Below are 19,468 nucleotides of genomic sequence, written 5' to 3'. Positions count from 1 at the left end.
TAAAACGAAGTAATTAAGACATAAATTTAAGAGTTTTTGATCTTAAGCATAATTGGAGATATATTCTTAAGAGTCATTTTAGTCTCGATTATTTGAGTTTTATTCTGTATTGAATTGATTATTATATTTCAATTCATATCTGCAATTGCAATGGAAAACATACTGTATAAATATATATTTTTTATTCTCAAATTAATGGTAGTATTGTATATCAATATGTGAGCTAGTACCATAAAATTCTAACATAAAACTTTGAGTTTCATATTTTGATGTTTTTTTAAGAAAAAACACAAGAAACTTCATTTTATTCTCAATTCACCATGGGACCTAAAAAAGTCAGGCATCAATGGCGACTCCAACATTTTCCTTTCTTATTGCTACCTATACATACAACCATCAACCATATATATATATATGTCACCAAACATCGGACATCTATGGAGTTTTATTCATTCCTCGTACAGCTCCGCCTGACAAACTCACTCGTAGCAAAGAATGGCGCCGGGCAGCCTCTTCAACCATAAAAAAACAAATTAAAAGTATTAGCTTTCATCCTCCCGACTGGCCTGCTTCACTCACTCGAATTGGATAAGCTCGTCATTGTCTGGAGAATAGCCGGATCACTGTCCCTTGGTCTCCAGATGACATTCTCGAGCCGGGTGCAGAAGTTCTTGTAAAACTGCATGACATTAGATGGAATAAACAAGTTAGTCTCGATCATCCATCCCGCGCTTTGTAAAGATTTACGGGTGAATTGGTAAAGAAAAGTGACCCTGTGGTATTCGAGGGTGTCGCCAGCAGCTTTACGGACATCCACCATGAAAAGGGACGGAGCAACTTCGAAAATCTGTAGGGAATCCATCATTAAGGTGCATGGCCGGGGGACGATGAATTTGGCAAGGAATGGATAAAACTGACCTCGAGCACGACGGCGAATTGGCTGGCCCGGTTAGCGGATACACCCTCGAGTCTTGTCTGTGAAAGAACGATACATTTCTTGGTTAAGTGGCGTCGTAGAGATCAAACACATTGGATGCATTCTTTTGAAGATTTTGTTAAATAGAAGTCGACCTTGTAGCTCCGTGTGTGAACCTTGAGTCCCATTGATTGGGCAGCTGCCTCAATAGCGGCTAGTATATCTTTTGCGGGCTGTCGGGAAACAAAACGAGTTTGTCGTTTGATGTAATCCTGCGAAAAGATGTAGATAGGATACAAAAGATTGGATGAAGCGTAAAGATGATTGATGTCGTGAATAGAATAAATTTACACACATATATAAGTGATTGTGTGTTTGTTTAGTGAGATTGTTGGAAATGAAATTTTTTTTTTTATGTGAATTATAGGGAACTGTGTATATAGTGTATTAATTTTTTTGGGAAAACATGTGAAAAAAATAATAGAAAGAACGAAGCCGAATTCAACTTTCAATACAATAAATTACATGCAACATACTTATTATCATAATTATAGACGGTACCTGGCGCCGATCAAACAAGGCTGATAAGTTTAATCCCTGCGAAAGGGTGATCATCTCGAAAGCATTCATTATCAACGGGCCATTTTCACTATCTCGGGATTCTTCATTCACATATTTGTCCTGGCATTGAAAGAGCAAAAATCATTCTAAAGAAGAGATACAATGAGTTTGATATAAAAGAGAAGCAAAGATTATGGATATTATGATATTGCAAAACAAAATATAAGTAAAGAAGCTACAACAATCAGCTGGATTTAAATCCTTTCAAATTATCAAAAAACAAGAGAATCAAAACGAGAAAATAATCCAACCTCAATGTCGTCAAAAACGGCAGAAACATCATCCAGATTCACCATTTCATCTTGTCTAGCTCTGACGGGCACATAATTTTTCAAGAACCAAGGGGATCTTTTAATCCCTTCGATTTTGATTCGCTGTAGAGATACCATGTAGTCAGTGTTGTCAAGCCCTTTAAATGAGCTAACAGAACAGTTTCAATTGTGTCAAATGCAATATCAGAAATCCTTCCCCAAAAATAATTAAAAGGAATCAAAGAACATTTAGCAAAGTAATATAAACTACATGCTAATGGGGAATAGAACCATGTTGGGGGAAAGCATGAACATAAATATAGAATATAATTTTGGAAATTAAATTACGTAATCCAAACTTAAATCTATGAAGATTGTATAAGTTATTTTCTTTTTATATACTAAGTAGGTCTCTAACACCAATAGGGTATCTTCGAAAAATCTTGAGGTTCAGAGAAGGGTGGTAAGTCATTCCATCATATGGCTTGACCATTTCGATTAATTTTATATCGAGAGTCAACACTAATAGAGGGAGTGCCTTGTAATACAAAATTTCAATAATCATATTGCATTGCGACATGATTATTTATTGAGAACCAACATCAAGAAAAGACGCCGGAGGAAAATTTTAACTAATATGATTGAACAAAAAAAAAGAAGCAAATATGATAACTACAATGAGAAATTCCTATCCCAAGTAGTATCTGTAGATGAACCCCATAACCTTAATAAGCTACTACTTATGCTATACGTAGAAAAGAAAAGACACCCGGCTCTAAAGGATAAACTTGGTTAAAGCACTTACCGTTTTGGGATTGGGATCAAGAATTTTACGTATCAATGACGTTGCAGATGGGGAAAACCAAAATGGGCATGAAAAGTCAGCAGCATTAATCTGCATAATGATTTGAACAGAGAGAAGAAGCAAAACCACCCATCAGAAATTAATGAAAAAGTTACAGTGCTGTGCTGTTCAAGTGGAAAATAAGAAATTACTGTGAAATAGCAGATCATGAATCATGAAGATGGGCATTAATCAGTGAACTTAGGAGGTTGCTTTGTGAAGTTAAAAGATTATATTGATTGTCACAGAACTCTGAATTTAAGGCATAATACATGTTTTTAGAGGAAAAAGAAATGATTAGTTAAATAAAAAAGAACAAGTACACTTTCAGATAAGATAAATATGAAATTGTAGAGCATCAAGGCATAATGAGTTCATATAAGTCATGAGCTCCTAATTTTTAGATCTTAACATGTAGTGTTGTCTAAGATTTTATAGGCCTATTTTCGCACCCCAAATACATAAAATATCTTACCACACCAAATACTTAAATCTTACAAGCTCTTAAATAGTATAACATAAATGCTGAAAGAACTTATCAAACGACATCATAGTATATTGATGCTAACACAATGTTCAGAAGACAACAGCCATATTTTACAGTTAATGATCATAACTGCTTTTATGGGTTACATTTCTAATTTATTGGCATTGAAAACATTCCACTTATGCATTTGAAGTGGATTAGTCAACCACAAGTAAATGACATAAATATCGTAATTGGAGCACAAGAAAGATCAGGCATCTAATACAACAATGATAAAGTCTACACTGGTGGTTTGGGTTAATTTGATAGAATAACTCTGACAAGGGAAATATAAAGTACTCAGCCTCTCATACAAGAACGAGCATGCCATTTCATAAATATTTCGGCACAGATGCTTGCATGTATGACAACCAAAGCACTTGACAATAAAGTATTAATGACATAACCTTGTTGTACAAGGAGGGAAGATCTGTCTCATCAAATGGTAGATATCCTGCCATTAAAACATACAGTATCACACCACATGACCAAACATCAGCAGCAGCGCCATCATAACCTCGGTGACTTAGTACCTACAAATGTTTTAGATAAGATACAGAAATGTCAGCGGAGGAAACATATGATTTCATTTAGTTTTGGTGGAATTCCCAAGAATTACAGAACTACTGGATTACTAAGTCCAATATTTCAAGAATAAATAAGTTCAAATGTTCAAGATTGGATATTTACCTCCACAGGCTTCAGGTAACATTCAAAGAGGTTAAAGAGTACAATAATTAGGGGTATTGCTTGTACACACCTTGAAGCTAATCTAGCCTGTGCTTCGATCACAGGAGTTGTAAATTTTCCCAGATGATTTTCTATAAGATGCAAAAATTGAAGGGTGTAATGATAGAAGGCAGGCACATAATGCAAATTAAAGGGAGGGGAAGGGTTGCCAATAAGGCACCTATCCGATCCATGCAATGGATAAGAAAGAAGGATCAACACCGAAACAAATAAAAGACGAAAATTCTAAAATCATGCACAAATTTATAACATTGAAAAGCTCCACCCTTCACATTCCCTTGGTGATTCTCTTAACAACCTCTCAAATCCCTTGAAAAGGCATCACACGGACACTAATTCAATAAAGTAAACCAAAGAAACATGCCGTCAACCTTAGAGAAACTAAAAACATTACATCCTATATGATTGCTATAGGTACGTTTTGTACAGCAAATTATAGCTAGCAGCCTAGCACTTAAGGATGATCATAGCAAAATATGACATATGGTATTAAAGATCACACCTCAGGTGCAACATAATTTGGAGTCCCACAAGTTGTGTGAAGAAGATCAACCCCCTGGAAATGAATTTAGTGAAATTAGGAGGAGAAAAAAATAGAGAGAGAACAGGGCATGGTATTCATGACCCCATAAAAAGCACAGGTAAAAGAAAACAGTATACATATTTCTCAAATTAATAAATTAGGTCATTGCTCTTACTTGTTGAGGTAATGCACTTAGTCCAAAATCAGAAACCTTCAAGTTTTTCTTGGAATCAAGGAGCAGATTTTCAGGCTATAAAAACAATTCAATAATCAAAGTTTCAATCCCAGCACAAATAATGGTTGGCAAAATGAATCATTTACCGAAGACTGTCTCCGACCTTTAAATCACGGTGATAAATGCCCTTGCTGTGGCAGTGTGATACTGCATCAATTAGTTGTTGAAAGTATTTCCTTGATTCATTCTCAGAAAGTCTACCATGGTGAACCTATGGGAGGCAAGGTAGTTAGCCAAGCACACACTCACAGAAAAACGAAACAATAATTTTTCGACTTAAAACAGTTTGGAGCACAACCATCATGATCTTCTCTATGACTAGGAGGCTAAATGATCAGAGATACAAAGCACATGCATACAATACAAGCGCACAATCCCTAATGCATCTGCCATTCAACATTTGGAACCTTCTATCCCTATCCAAGACGAAATAAACGATGCATATAAATTAAGCAAAGGCATGGATAAATTTTTTCAGGTTTACAGGAAACCAAATGAATGCTGGTTCATTCTCCATCTACTATTTCTGGCTCGTGATCATATTACTTTAGTCAAAGAACGCATACAATTTTGTCAAAAAGTTCGCCTCCCGTGACAAACTCCAAAACTATGTATATTTTTGTTTGGCTTGCTAAGACCTGAAAGGCAGAAAAATATAAGGTATGTTTAGAAGAAAATAATAGTCGAATTCTTTTAAGTGAACTCACTGGCAATATACGGAAAGACATATCTTTTACAATGCAAATACATTGTAAGCAGGGCGAACATACCTCATGCAGCCTGACTATACAAGGGTGTCGGACAATCTTCATTATTGATATCTCCCGCTTTATCTGGTAATCAATTCTATCAGTCAGAGGGGATCTTCTTGAACTAAAATATATCAGAGCAAATCTCTGATTCTTAAACAAACTGAAGCTCAACTATACTATATGCAATGTCGGGAATATCATTACACCTTAAACAACACGTAATTGGAACAACTAACAATGAAATTGCGATACAAACATAAAATGCTATATTCTAAGCATGTGGGAGTTTTAGCTATTTGCATCAAAATGAGATGATATCAATACATTATTCTAAATGATCTTGAGTAGCTTTACGAAATCATTTTAAATCTAAAATCCTTTGCATAGTGATTTATAACCATCTCATTCCAACTACTCACAGATACGTACCTCCAAGGAATTAGTATTCTATATCTAATTTCGATCACATGAAAAGGTTAAGACAAGACTTGTGAATACAGGAAAAGAAAACTCAAGCATATGCAATCAAACTTTGTTTCACTGATATATCGAAAAAACATAAGAAGATTAACATTAAGCAGATCACCTGATCAACCATTCTGTGCTTGAGAATGGTAGTCTTGGCCATGACTTTGATGGCCACACTCTCATTAGTCTCCGTATTCCTCGCAAACTTAACCTTGGCAAAAGTTCCCTCCCCAATCGTCCTTCCAATCTCATACTTCCCAACATTTCTCTTCACCGACATCATTTTCTGTCGGCAACGCTCATTTCACACTGCAGCCTCAAAAATATCCTACACAAACCCCAACCAATTCATCACAAAGGTCATAACAAAAAATTCCACAACCAGCTAAAACACCACATAGCCAAAATTCTACAGAATCGAAACAGAACAGTGAAAAAAGAAGCAAATTCCGAAGCTCCTACAGCTCATCAGTCGATCACAACACCATACACAGAAAACCTAGCATCAAATTGATAATTTCGAAAGCCCCAAAAAGCGAAGGATAACAGCCACCTTCTTCTATTCCCATGTAATGAACAAAGCAAAAGGCAGCAAAAATCGGAAGACACAGAAAATATAAAAGTGAAACAACGTTACCTAGGTCATAAAAGCGAAGGTATTCCGATTACAGGGGAGGGTTGAGCGAGAGAGATCGAATTCGTTTGAGCAGAAAGGAATAGGAATAGGAATTGGCAAGTGGAGATTGATGGAGCGAGGTCCCCGAATATCGGGGAAGATATGTATGTATGTATGTCTGTCTGTCGATGTGGTGTGCCAATGGTGAGTCAACACGCTGGCAAAGTCAAAGGCAAAGCTACTGTCTGTGATTGTCGTTTAGCGCTGCTCTAAACCTTTAGGGTCTGTTCGGTTTGAAGGTGTGAGTCAATTTCTTCTAATTTCCTCCTATTTGGGGAATTTAGAGGAAAGGAATTTTATTAAATTTTATTAAATTTAATTATCTATTATACTTTTTTGCATATTTTATTAAAGAATTATAATATTTTTTAAAATTTTAATATTTATTTATTTTATTTTTAATTATATCAAATAAATATTAATATATATTGAAATTATATTATATATTTTGAAATAGTTTTAGTTAATTTTTTAATCAAGTTTAATTATAATAATTTTTTAATAAATTACAAACTAATATATAATTATATCTATAATATTAATATTTTACTTTTTTTTCATGTAATATGAATATATTATTGTAGATACGAGAATTTAATTTAGATAAAATATAATTAGTAAGTAATGAACAAGTTTACTATTAAAAATAATTATTGTACAGTAAAAATAATTATAGATTAGAACTAAGATAACTAAATAGTTTAATTAATATTAAAAAATTATAAATTATAAAATATAAAATATTTTCATAATATACTTAGTTTGTACTCCCTCCGTCCCAGATACCATATTCACGTTGCCGTTTCTGTCTGTTCCACGTACCATGTCACTTTCATTTTTTGAAAAATGATTACACACTTTAATCTCATTTTTAATTTTTTAATTTTTTTAAATTTTAATTAAACTAATTAGTTATCTTAATCTTAATTTATAATTATTTATATGTTTTATAGGATAAATACATTCTTAATTATCTACTAATTACACCCCTTCTAAAATACTGTGTCTACAGCGTAGCAGACACGGTATTTGGGACGGAGGGAGTATAAATTTTGTTATAATATTATTGTTTATTTGTAAATCTATTGTTCATCTTTATTGATAAATTTAATAAATAACTAATGTATAAAGTATTGGATTCTTTCAAGACGTAATAATGTAATTATTGTTTTTATTATATTAGACAAATAAATTTTGTATCACATTTTATAAATAAATTAATCAAATTTTATTAAATACTTTTATTTTTCTTTATTTATATAATGCAGAGGTAAAGCAGTAAAATTATTATATTTTTTCTTCTCTCTCTGCTTAACCAAACACAAAAATATTATTTTCCCTAGCCTCGTCTCCCTTCCCTTCCATATAAACCAAACACTCTATTACAATTTTAATATTCTTTCCCCTCCATTTGGCCTCCCTCCCTTCTATTAAAATCTCTCCACTCTCCTTCCCACGTTCGAACCAAACAAACCTTTATGCATTTTTCTTACTTTTCTAACTTATTAACAATAATAATAACATCGCTGAATTGCACAAAATTTAAATGTAATTTTACGAACTTGCGGTCAAAATTTTTTATATTTTTAAAAAATAAACTCTGCGTCTAACCCATCGGTCCTTATTTAAGGGTATTCAGCCTAAATGCGTTCAAACTTTGAATAAATATTATAATCTCAATTTCTAAACCCTAAAATTACAAATATATTTATTTCACTATTAGAAAAAAGGTTGATAATTGCGGAAATTTGTCACAAATTTTAATCTGTGACAATTAAAAATCACGGAAAGTAATTTCGTGACAAATTTATGTCACAACTTTTTGTTTTGACTATTCCGTAAATAATATTTGCTGAAAAAGCTACAAACAACTTTCCGTGACTATTTAAAGTAACGGCTTGTGTAACGAAAATGTCCAAGATATTTCTATTCCGTGTCTTTTGATTATTTCGTCACAAGAATTGTCACAAAATTTTTTCTTGACTATTTTAAGTTGCGGCAAAAATAACCAAAATATTTCCAACATTTTAAATTATTACAGATATTGTCATAGTATAATTTTTGTGACTTTTTAAAATCAAATTTCACAACATAAGTAACGAAAATAACTATAAATTTTTCTTATTATTGTTTGTAGCTATTCAAAGTAATAACAAAATAATAAAATCATCTTCAATATCTTTATTCAATATCGTTCGTAGCTATTCAATTTTTTTGTTAAAAATTCATGATGATATATTAAATAAATATGTATATATTTTTAAAAGATAAATTTATAATCAATAATAGTTATATAGTTAAAATATAATAACAAACAAAAAGTAATACTTTAGAGTAGATAGCTAAGTTGGCATGACAAGTCGTGTAAGTCTTTAATAACTATATAAGGTCACTAGTTCGAAACCAAATCGTGTGTGGTTGCATTGAACACAAATTATAATATAATTTTTTTTTTCAAAAATATAAAATCACGGAATTGTTACAGTTTTCGTTAATATAAAGTCATAGAGGTGTAATGGTATTATTTTGTAACTTATTGTCACGAAAATGTCACAATTATAAAATATTTACGAAATTTTGTTGCAGCTTCTGTTGCTATATAAAGTCACGGACATGTCATGGTATTATTCTATAACTTATTGTCACAGAAATGTCACAACTTAAAAAAAAGTCACCAGCAAAATTCAACGGAAATAGTTCCGTATATTTTTCCGTGACTTTTTAGTAAAAAGTCATCAATTTGTACTAAAACCGTGACTTTTTTTACCGCAGCTATAGCTTAATTTTCTGGTAGTGTTTTTTAACCTAAAAAAATAGTAAATATACTATAAAAAAATAGTTATTTTTTTCGGATTTTAAGAATTTATTTTTAATATTTTTAAGTTAAATATAAGAAAAAATAAATATATTTGTAAGTTTAAGAGCTTACAAATCCAAATTCTAAAACAGTTTGAGCATATTTATGTTTTTGCCGCAATATCTGTGCAATTTAGCCTAATAATAATAATAATAATAATAATAGTACAATAATAAATAATTAACACGTGTTAGAGTTTTAAACCGTCGGGTTCCATTTGGAAGAGGAATGAAATAACTACTAGAAGGAAAAAGTTAGGAGAATATTTTTTATTATAGGTTGAATTTTGAGTTAGAAGATAAGTTGGGAATTAATTGATTTAATTATTATTTCATTTATAATCTATTTAATGTATAAGATTAAAATAAATAGAAAAGTTTGAATATTTATAAATATATTTGTTTATTAAAAAATAGATAAAAATATAAAATTTTAAATAGTCTTATATAATACAATATTTTTTTAAGAAAATAAAAATATAGTATCAATTGAAATTGAGATGGTAACCAATAAAATTAGAAGTTTCTTCAAATATATTGGAAGATTTTGGTATTATTTATTAAAAGTAACTTGTTTTTTTAAAAAAATTCCAACAAATATATATATTTTTTTTGATAAAATATTACATCAAATACTAATATTTTTACTATTTTGAAGAACCTTCTTATAATGAAATAAAATCAAACCTAACACATAATATCACTGAGTTAAGACTAGACCCGCCTACTTGATTTTAATATTAAAATAAGATAGGTAAAAAATAAAATAAAGTACTATGAAATTTATTAAATAATTAATAAAAAATTAAAATAAGCTAATATATGAAATTTATTAAATAATTAATAAAAAAGTAATATAATAAATAGAGAAATCAATGAAATTTGGTTATTATTGTATTTGTTAAAATAAGAGTAATAAATTGTGAATGAATAAAGTTATTTACTAAAAATAAATTGTACATAAGTTTAATAAATTGTGTATAAATTCAGCAGACAAAAAAAATTACATAATTTTGACGGAAGAAAAAAGTAATTAAAATATATAGTTTATTATTAAAGCATATATTTTAATTTCGTAAAAAATAATCTATTCGGTATAAGATGAACTAGTGACCATATGACCAACAAGGACGAATCTACAACCGTAAGGAATAGCTGATGGTGTGAAGATGGAGTTGTGACCGTGCAAGTTTGCAAAAATAAAGAATTATTTTGAATTATATTTGAATCTTAAGATAAATTTTAATTTATATTTTTTTAGTTATTAGGTTTAATTTGAGTTTTGAGAATTTTGATGTGTATTAATTTGACACTTATATTAATGTGTATTAAATTAAATTTATGCAATTAATAATATTGTGATTTGAGTATTAATTTATGTTAATCATAAATAAATATTTATATATTTTTTATTTGTTTATATTATATTTATTCTCTACAAAATAACATATATATTTATTTATATATTTTATTAAATTATAATTATAAAAATAAAATAAAATACTCCCCTACTTCCTAGTCTAATGTACCTATTTACTTTTTATAATAAATTAAGAAATAATAGTATTTTATTAATTAGTAAAAATATGTAAAATTATTTTGATATTTTTTCTCTTGAAGATATATAGAAAATAAATATTTTTACAATAATTATAAATATTTTAATTTTTATTGATGAAGTTATTGTTCATATAACTTTTTGTACATTACTATAATTTTGCATAGTTCCTACTGATTTCTGGTGGAATTTGATTTTGTGTTAGAAATAGAAGAAATTGAAGATATTTGCAAAAACTTCAGATTCTCGCTTTGATTTAAGCATGTCTAGAGAAAATTTGAATTAGCCAAGACTTGAAAGATAAAACTGAAATTTCACATCAAGAGAACAACATAATAAAAAATATATATTCAAGCTATCTTAGGACCGCACGCGGTTTTTTTTTAACATCAAGGAGGAGAAAAAAATAAAAAAATCATCTTGGTAAGAAAGCAAGAACGCGCAACTCTTCTTCGTCTTCTTTCAAGTAGAATTTATTTATTTTCGATTTCTAGTCATATTTTAGTAGCTAATTTCTTATTCTAGTCTGAGGGTGGATTGGATTATTGGATTATGAATTTGTGAGATAGTTTTGATTTTGATCAAATCTTTCAATTAATTGGTATTTGTGCGATTTCGTGTACCATGTTTACAATCATTAGATGTGATTTATTATTGTGGCCAAATTTTAAGTCTATTAATTGATTGTCTGCTAATTGAATAACCGAAATCTTTCGTAATTGATTAATTAATTATTTGAATTGAGTTTTTCTTCAATTAAATTCAATTGGAGAATTTTTAGTAAGGTAATTCTTTCGATTAGATAGTGGTCAATTGGTCGTACCGTTGCCACCGACAAAGTTAAGAAAAAAATTTCAATGATGAGATCCATTATTTAATTTTTCATCCAACCCTTGACTAGAGTGTTCTACTTTTTGATAAATTCGTGATTACTTTCTTCTTTAATTGATTGACTTTAATTAGTTTAGTTGAATTTTCTTAGATAACTATTTTAATTATTGATTGAAATCTTCCCCCATTTTAAATAAATAATCAACTAAAGAACACAGTCGCAGGATCAACATGTTTTCTTTATTCTACAACTGATTAGGAACAACTAATTATTTGACTGTCTACTCCTGTCAATTTATTTTATTAATATATTTTTAATTATTTATTAAACACATAATTCCTAAATTCTCATTTCTATAGCAATTGTAATATAGTAAGTGAGACTGAAAGAATATAACACAATTGCTAAAAATATTCTGAATTGGACTTTTTTTTCCCTTTCACTCGTTTTTTAAAAAAAAAGTACCCCCAATTTCCGTCCAGTGTAGCTATTTATTTTTTATAATTAATTCCCTCCCATTTTTGCAGCCCGCTACAGTGTTACTCCAAAAATAGAGTGGAGTTTATATGATGTTTTTTGGTGTTTGTATATTTTTGTTATTTTTTTGGATATATTGTGTAATTTTATTTAAAAAAAAATGATATGTAATTTTATTTTTTTGAAAAATTATGTATAATTTTATTTTTTTGGAAAGTAATATAATTTTATTTTTTATAAATAATGTATAATTTTATTTTTTTAAAAGTGATATATAATCTTACCTTTAGAAAAATGATATATAATTATATAGTTTTTTAAAAATAATGTGTAATTATATATATTTGGGTTATATTGTAAAAAAAATTAAAGTTGGGGTGCAATTTATAATATAAAAAATTATATAAAATAATATAAAAGAAGAATATATAGAGAATATACGATTTTAGAAAAATGGAAGTTTATGATTTGAGTAAAATTAGATCAACTGCATTTTTACTGTATTGAAAAAACGAAGGAATGGATTGGAGATGATTTTATACTCATATTTTTAACTATTCGAAATAATACTCACATTTTTGTATAAACATTAAAGGAAACCACTTTAGTCAAATAAAATTATAAGTTTTTTTTTTTTTCCCTACAACTTTCATAATTTTAATAATTAATAATATATATTTTTTTAAAAAAATGATATGTTTGTATTTCGAACATAAATCATCACTAATTCAATCTACATTATTTTTAATATATATATATATATACTTTACTTATAAATGAAAATATTATTTAAATTAAAAATCCACTTTCAAATCAAAATCAATATCAAACAAACAAAACGCTGACAAACTCTTTTAAAACATGTATAAATGATGACATTAATTTACTGAGAATAGAGTGATAGTCTTTACTCAGAAAATATTTGAAGATTTTGGGATCAGTAAACATGAGTTTGTTTGCTTAATTTTTTTTTTATCCGATGTAATTATAATATATTTTATATTTTTTTTACCAAAAATTAATATTTAATATAAAATATTATTTTTTATATTACTAGCATAATTTTCTACACTTCACGTTAAAAAAAAAATTAATTCAAAGGAAAACATTAAATAAACAAGCCGTATATCAATCTATATATTTAAAAAAGTATTAAATTTTTTAATAAAATGTGTTCTTTTGTGATTTCAATCTAAAAAAACACACTTGAGTAAAAATCATTTTTTGTCCAATTAAATATCATAATTATCAATTTTGGTCCCATTAAAAAAAATTATCAATTTTGATCGTATTCAAATAAAAATTTATAAATTTTAGTTCCAAAATAGTTGATTGGGACTGAACACCGCCGTGTTGGCTTGAACATGGCTGTGTTGGATGACTTAGAAAGTGACTGGACATCCCAGGTAACCAACACGGCCGTGTTGATTACCCTGCACTTTTGAACACGGCTGTATTCCTACCCGTGTTCTGAACACAACCATGTTCCTGCCCATGTTCTCAACACGGCCATGTTCTAGGCCATTTTCCTGCCCATGTTCTCAACACAACCATGTTCTAGGCCATTTTCCTGCCCATGTTCTCAACACAGCCATGTTCTAGGCCATGTATTCAATATAATCATATTGTATGTCATATTTATTATTATTTTCACTTTTTGGTTAAAATTATTTGATATATATATATTTATAATTCAACAAAAATATTTTTTACAATTATTTCATAATATAAAAATTAATCAATTTTTAATATTTTAAAAATATATAAAAATATATTTATAGTCAACCATTTTGGAACTAAAATTGATAAATTTTTATTTGAGTGAGACCAAAATTGATAATTTTTTTGGAATGAAATCAAAATTTATAATTATGATATTGAATGAGACTAAAAATAATTTTTGCTCAAAACACTATTTACTCAATAAATTTTAAATTAAAATAACTATTTTTTTTCACAAAATATCAAATCAAAATATTATTAAAATAAAACTCAAATCAATATCATACTCCACAAAAAAATAACATATTTGTAATGAAAGTTAGGGATGTTACCTACTTGAAATTTAATAAATTTCATTTTAATTTCGTCTCTAATGTCATTAGTAATGAAAAACATAAATTTAAAAATGAATTTTTTTTTACTACTATTTTCTTTTGATGATATTTTAAATCTAGTTTAAATTATAACCAAACAAATAATATTTTACTTGAAAAACAATAAAAGTACTATTTTCATGATATTATTATTATTATTATTATTATTATTTTAAAAAAAAACACAATATATTAAAATACTATTTACACTAAAAAGTCAACCTTAATATTTCAAATGACAAACAAACTTTATAACATATTTGAATAAATTGATGCTACTTAAACCCCAAGCGTTACACAATAATCCAATCCTAAAATCCATATCTAACTAAACTAATCAAACCACCAAAAACAAACCATTAACCAAAAAGATATATATAGAAATACAAAATCAAACCGTAACTAAAACTTCATTAATTCATATTATCCAAAGCCACCCTACAACGGAGCCGGCCACCAGCCCCACTCCGAGCATCGCCGCCATAACAACGGCGGCGACCTCCGCCTCCGCCTCCGCCACCGCCTTCGGCGCCATAATCATCACTGCGCTCGTAAAGTACCCGTTGCTAAACCCCAACAACACCGTCAGCGCCGCCACCGGAATCTCGGTCCTCAGCCACGCCGGCCCCCGGAAACACCCCGCAAACAACGGGTAGAACACCAACCTTGCCACGCACCCCCACGCCGCCTTCCCGACCCCCTTCACGACATAAACTCCGGTCGCTAACTTTCCGGCAAAATCCGACACATTGTAGGCCGCGATCAGCGCGATCGGGTACCAATCGCCGAGGAGCTCCGACCGGACGCCATGATCGGACAAGAATCCGGGGAAGATCGACAATGTCACCGTGTATATCAAGAAGACTCCGAACCCCGGGAATTTTATTTTGGCAAGGACTTCCCAGAGGGCGGAGGGATCGCCGTAAGGTGAGAGGATGTAGTGGAAGCTCCGGTGGCGGCGGTGGTGCCGCATGACGGGAAGTTGGTGGAGAATATTGCAACAGATAATGCACCCGATCAAGATCGCGGCGCTAAGGATGAAGTAGAATTGCGCACTCGTTTTTAAGCCTCGTGGAGTACGGGGAAGCGATGCTTTTGTAACGATTCTTAAGATCGAAATCAAAACACCTATGTAAAAACAAGTGTTAGCGTAACAACACAGAGGCGGAACCAGACCGAGATGAGAGGGGGGCTAAATTTTCAAATTTCCAAACGATCATCATCTATTTGTTATCCAATAATTTTATCAATGGAGTTATTATATTTTGAAAATCTTGCAAAATATTAATCTACAGTGACAAATGCATATTACCAGATGAATTTTATATTCTATGAAATTGATAAATAGTAAACATTTATTAAAAAAAATAGCTCTTAAAAATATCATCTCGTCTGTATTTTGGTTGAGATTTTTTTGAATTTTTTTTTAATTATTATTTATTACTTTTTTTTTTCATATCTATTTTTATAGCATCAAACAATTATTATGATATAAATATTTTTATTATTCAAAATTTTCACATAAATAATCTATCAATATTTAGCAATTTTTTAATTTGTTTATTGTTTTTTATATTATATATTATAAAAAAAAATTTAAAATTAAAAGGGGATGGGGTGGGAAAAGGCCCCACATAGGGTAACATTAGGTAGAACTACTGAAAATTTTAACAAGCGAACACAAACTTAAAAGAATATTTATTACTGAGTCGAGTAGACTCAGGTTCATAAAACTCAAACAAATTATAAATACTGTCGTCTCATAAGAAGAGTACCGTTTACATTTAGCGTCGTTATGTTTAACATTAAAAATATCCTTATATTTGTATAATTTTACACCACAAATATCATTGTATTTGTATTATAAGAGACCAATAGAGATATTTTTGTATTTTTTAAAAAATTTATACTACGTATTAATATAATAATTAATATTCAAAAAATCAATATGCAAAAAGGCATTATATTCTTCTCATAGGACTGAGGCAGTATAAAACTTGAGTTCGAATTCGAACATGAGATTTCTCATAAAATTATTTAACTTAGTAAAAGCTGGAGTCAAATTTGAACACTAGATACCCGACTCAAATAACATCTCTAATGTTATGACAATACCAGACTTCGTTTAAATAGATGTTTTTGGAGATTCAAAGTTAGTATTTGATGTAATATTTTATAAGAGTAATTTTGTGCTATTTTTTTTAGAATTTTTTAAAAAATACGTATGTAAACATAGCCTTAATTTGTTAAGATGAGACGATACCCGAGGAAGCCGTTCCGGCGAAGACGGCTTGCATGTATTTCTTCGGCAACATTCCGGCGCTCCCGATCAAGCTCCCGCCAATGAGTCCGTCGGCCAAACCGCAAACCAAAACCGACCCGACAACGACACGGTACGCTTCGCCGGAGCTCATCTTCCCCCCATCGTCGTCGTCGTGCCAAACCCATTGCATCGACGGCGTCGCCATAAGTGCCGCGACAAACATGCAAAACCCGACGTTCAATCTCGTCCTCAAACTCGACACTCGCCGGCACCAGCCGAGGCTCAGCATCAAACCCAAAACCACGAGCGACGACGCCATGTAGGCCACCGAGAACACCTTCTCGACGTGCCGGTCGGGGTAGAGATACCCGAAATAGTCGACGGCCGTGATTAGCGCGTTCCACGGCAACAACATCCCCGACCCGAGAACGAAATGAAGCATATAGGCCGCCCGGAAAACGTCTTCCGGCGGATTCGCCGCCGCCGTCAGAGCTTTGGGGTTCTTGAAACCCTCCTCCATTGTTGATCAGAAATGTAGTTTCTTGTTAGGTTGGAATGGAAACTACTCAATTTATCAATGGCATGGTTTAAAATTATGAGTAATTTAATTAAGTGTAAACTTTGTTCGATGATTAGCTGAGAGGGTAATAAAAAGTAGTGTGGATTTGTTTGTGTAGTGACAACTCAAAAGTTATTTCAAGAAATTATATTAAAAACGTGTTTGTTTGGGAAATTGGATTATAAATTTACTATTCTATCATTTTTTTTTTCCCAAAAAAATATCAAATCAAATACTTATTTTTCATTTTTTATATTATATTAAAAATAAATTTTATATTCAAATATCACGTCAACACCTATTTATATCACATCATACAACTATTCCAATTCAAAATTTTTATTATTCAAATTCCAACTCAAAATCCAAACCAACAAACGAGTTAAGGAGATTTTTTGAGCAATCACACAACTCTTCTAGGTCAAGTTATTCCTTCTCCTTGTCCATGTCAATATCGATTACAATTTTTTTAAACTTTTGTCATCTTATACTCTCTTCGTCCGATTCTAATGGTCTCGTCTACTTTTTGCGTTATTGTACTTAACCTTAAAAATATTCTTATATTTGTATAATTTTTTGCACAAATATCATTATAATAGTATTACAAGACACTAATAATAGAAGTATGTTTTGCCATTTTTCTTTGATTTGTACTACGTTTCATATAATAATTAATATTTAAAATCAATACGAAAAAACAAAAAGTAAATGGGCCTCCGAAAAATATTTTTATAATTTCACAAAATATTATATCAAATACTTATTTTTAATTATTAGGAATGTTTTTCAAAACTTCCGTTTATATAGCCTTTTTTTAAAAATAAAAAATAAAAAATTGATGTTTCAATAGTTGAATTCAATGTTCCAAGTTTTTTTGGGGGTAAAATTATACTTATTCTATTTATTCAGAAGATTTATATTTTTTTAATTTTTGTCTGTCCAAATGCAATATTTATATTTCTTTATTGTTAAATAAAGACTTTAGTACATATTACAAAATTTATATTCCTTTCGATTCATCTATCATGTCCATATTGTCATTTATGTGGTCTCACGTCCAGAAAAGATTATATACTTTAATTTTATTTTAAATTTAATTTAACTAATTATTATTTTAATATTAATATATAATTATTTATATTATAAAATAATTATTTTTACTAATATATATTATTTATTAATTATATATAAAATTTTTAAATTCGTGTATCTATCATAACCTATATACATAAATCTAGACACTAATATTTGTATAATTTTTTACAAAAATATTATTTTATTAGTATTATAAGACACTAATGAAAGTATTTTTTGCAAATTTTTCTTAATTTGTATTGCCTTTTTATATAATAATTAATATTTAAAAATTAAAATATAAAAAATAAATAAGACCTTAGAATCGGACAAGAAGTAATATTAAATTCTTTAATTTCCCCACAAGCAGCACCAAAAATAAATATAAATATTTCGGATGGACAAGAAGAATATAATAAAATACCGAAAGAAAAATTATAGAAAAAGTTAAACTGTATTTTTCCGCCTGATTTCTTGGAATTTTTTTACTATTTTGTTTTCCGAAAGTTCGATGACAAAAAAATATATATTTTTTTTCTAAAAATATTATCAAAACACAAGTGAAAATGTATAAAATATTTTTTTTTTCGATCATTCATTAATATATTTTTAGTTTTTTATTTAAAATATTATATAAAAAATCACAATGCATAAAAAATGCATATCATTGTCTCGGTATGCCAGCATTGATAAATATATTCGATATCTTTGGTCAAAGTTCCAACAATATGAGTTTAGAGAAAAATATCACTTCATATTTCTTGTCAAAAAACATAATAGTCTTAACAATCATCACTCCTTTAATAATTATTTCTACATTTAATCAACTTCAAAAGAATAAATTGATGTATAGAATATTTCTATTTTGATTTAAATATGTGAAGCATTATATAAAGATATATGGGTGTATTTTTATTTTTTGTGTTTTGATTGTATTTTAAGATTTAAATTATTTAAAATTTTATTCATTTAGATATAAAGATGTGACATTTTAAATACAAAATAAATATTAAATATAATACTTTCTTCGTCACACGAGAATTTAGAAAAAATATAATTAATAAATAATTAAAAATGTATCAGTAAAAATAATTATGACATAATAAAAATAATTATAGATTTAAGATTAAGATAACTAAATAATTTAATTAAGATTAAAAAATTATAAATTATAGAATTTAAAATATTAAA

General features: G+C 29.2%; 2 protein-coding genes across 3 annotated transcripts; both read right to left on the bottom strand.

Moving 5' to 3' along the window:
• Nucleotides 1-271: 271 nt before the first annotated feature.
• LOC127266306 (CBL-interacting serine/threonine-protein kinase 24) lies at nt 272-6,690 on the bottom strand. 2 transcript variants are annotated; one of them, XM_051296509.1, is made up of 15 exons: nt 6,524-6,690; nt 6,005-6,214; nt 5,437-5,499; nt 5,233-5,304; nt 4,770-4,877; nt 4,607-4,681; nt 4,411-4,464; nt 3,566-3,691; nt 2,594-2,683; nt 1,789-1,911; nt 1,478-1,597; nt 1,072-1,188; nt 919-975; nt 773-847; nt 272-679 (listed from the first exon to the last, which is right to left on the bottom strand). In XM_051296509.1, exons 2-15 carry the CDS (start codon nt 6,167-6,169, stop codon nt 572-574), a joined length of 1,353 nt encoding a protein of 450 aa, XP_051152466.1. In that variant the 5' UTR covers nt 6,170-6,214; nt 6,524-6,690; the 3' UTR covers nt 272-571. The 2 variants fall into 2 exon arrangements, with proteins under 2 accessions (XP_051152466.1, XP_051152468.1); XM_051296511.1 differs by lacking the exon at nt 5,233-5,304.
• A 7,927-nt stretch (nt 6,691-14,617) lies between these two features.
• LOC127266351 (equilibrative nucleotide transporter 8) lies at nt 14,618-17,232 on the bottom strand. Its single transcript, XM_051296570.1, has 2 exons — nt 16,645-17,232; nt 14,618-15,509 (listed from the first exon to the last, which is right to left on the bottom strand). Exons 1-2 carry the CDS (start codon nt 17,162-17,164, stop codon nt 14,800-14,802), a joined length of 1,230 nt encoding a protein of 409 aa, XP_051152527.1. The 5' UTR covers nt 17,165-17,232; the 3' UTR covers nt 14,618-14,799.
• Nucleotides 17,233-19,468: the final 2,236 nt, after the last annotated feature.

Source organism: Andrographis paniculata, unplaced genomic scaffold (genome assembly GCF_009805555.1).
Source record: "Andrographis paniculata isolate CXL003 unplaced genomic scaffold, ASM980555v1 Contig75END, whole genome shotgun sequence".
Lineage (NCBI taxonomy): Eukaryota > Viridiplantae > Streptophyta > Magnoliopsida > Lamiales > Acanthaceae > Andrographis > Andrographis paniculata.
The sequence above is the reverse complement of the archived record's forward strand: the minus strand, read 5'-3'. Positions and strand labels throughout refer to the sequence as shown.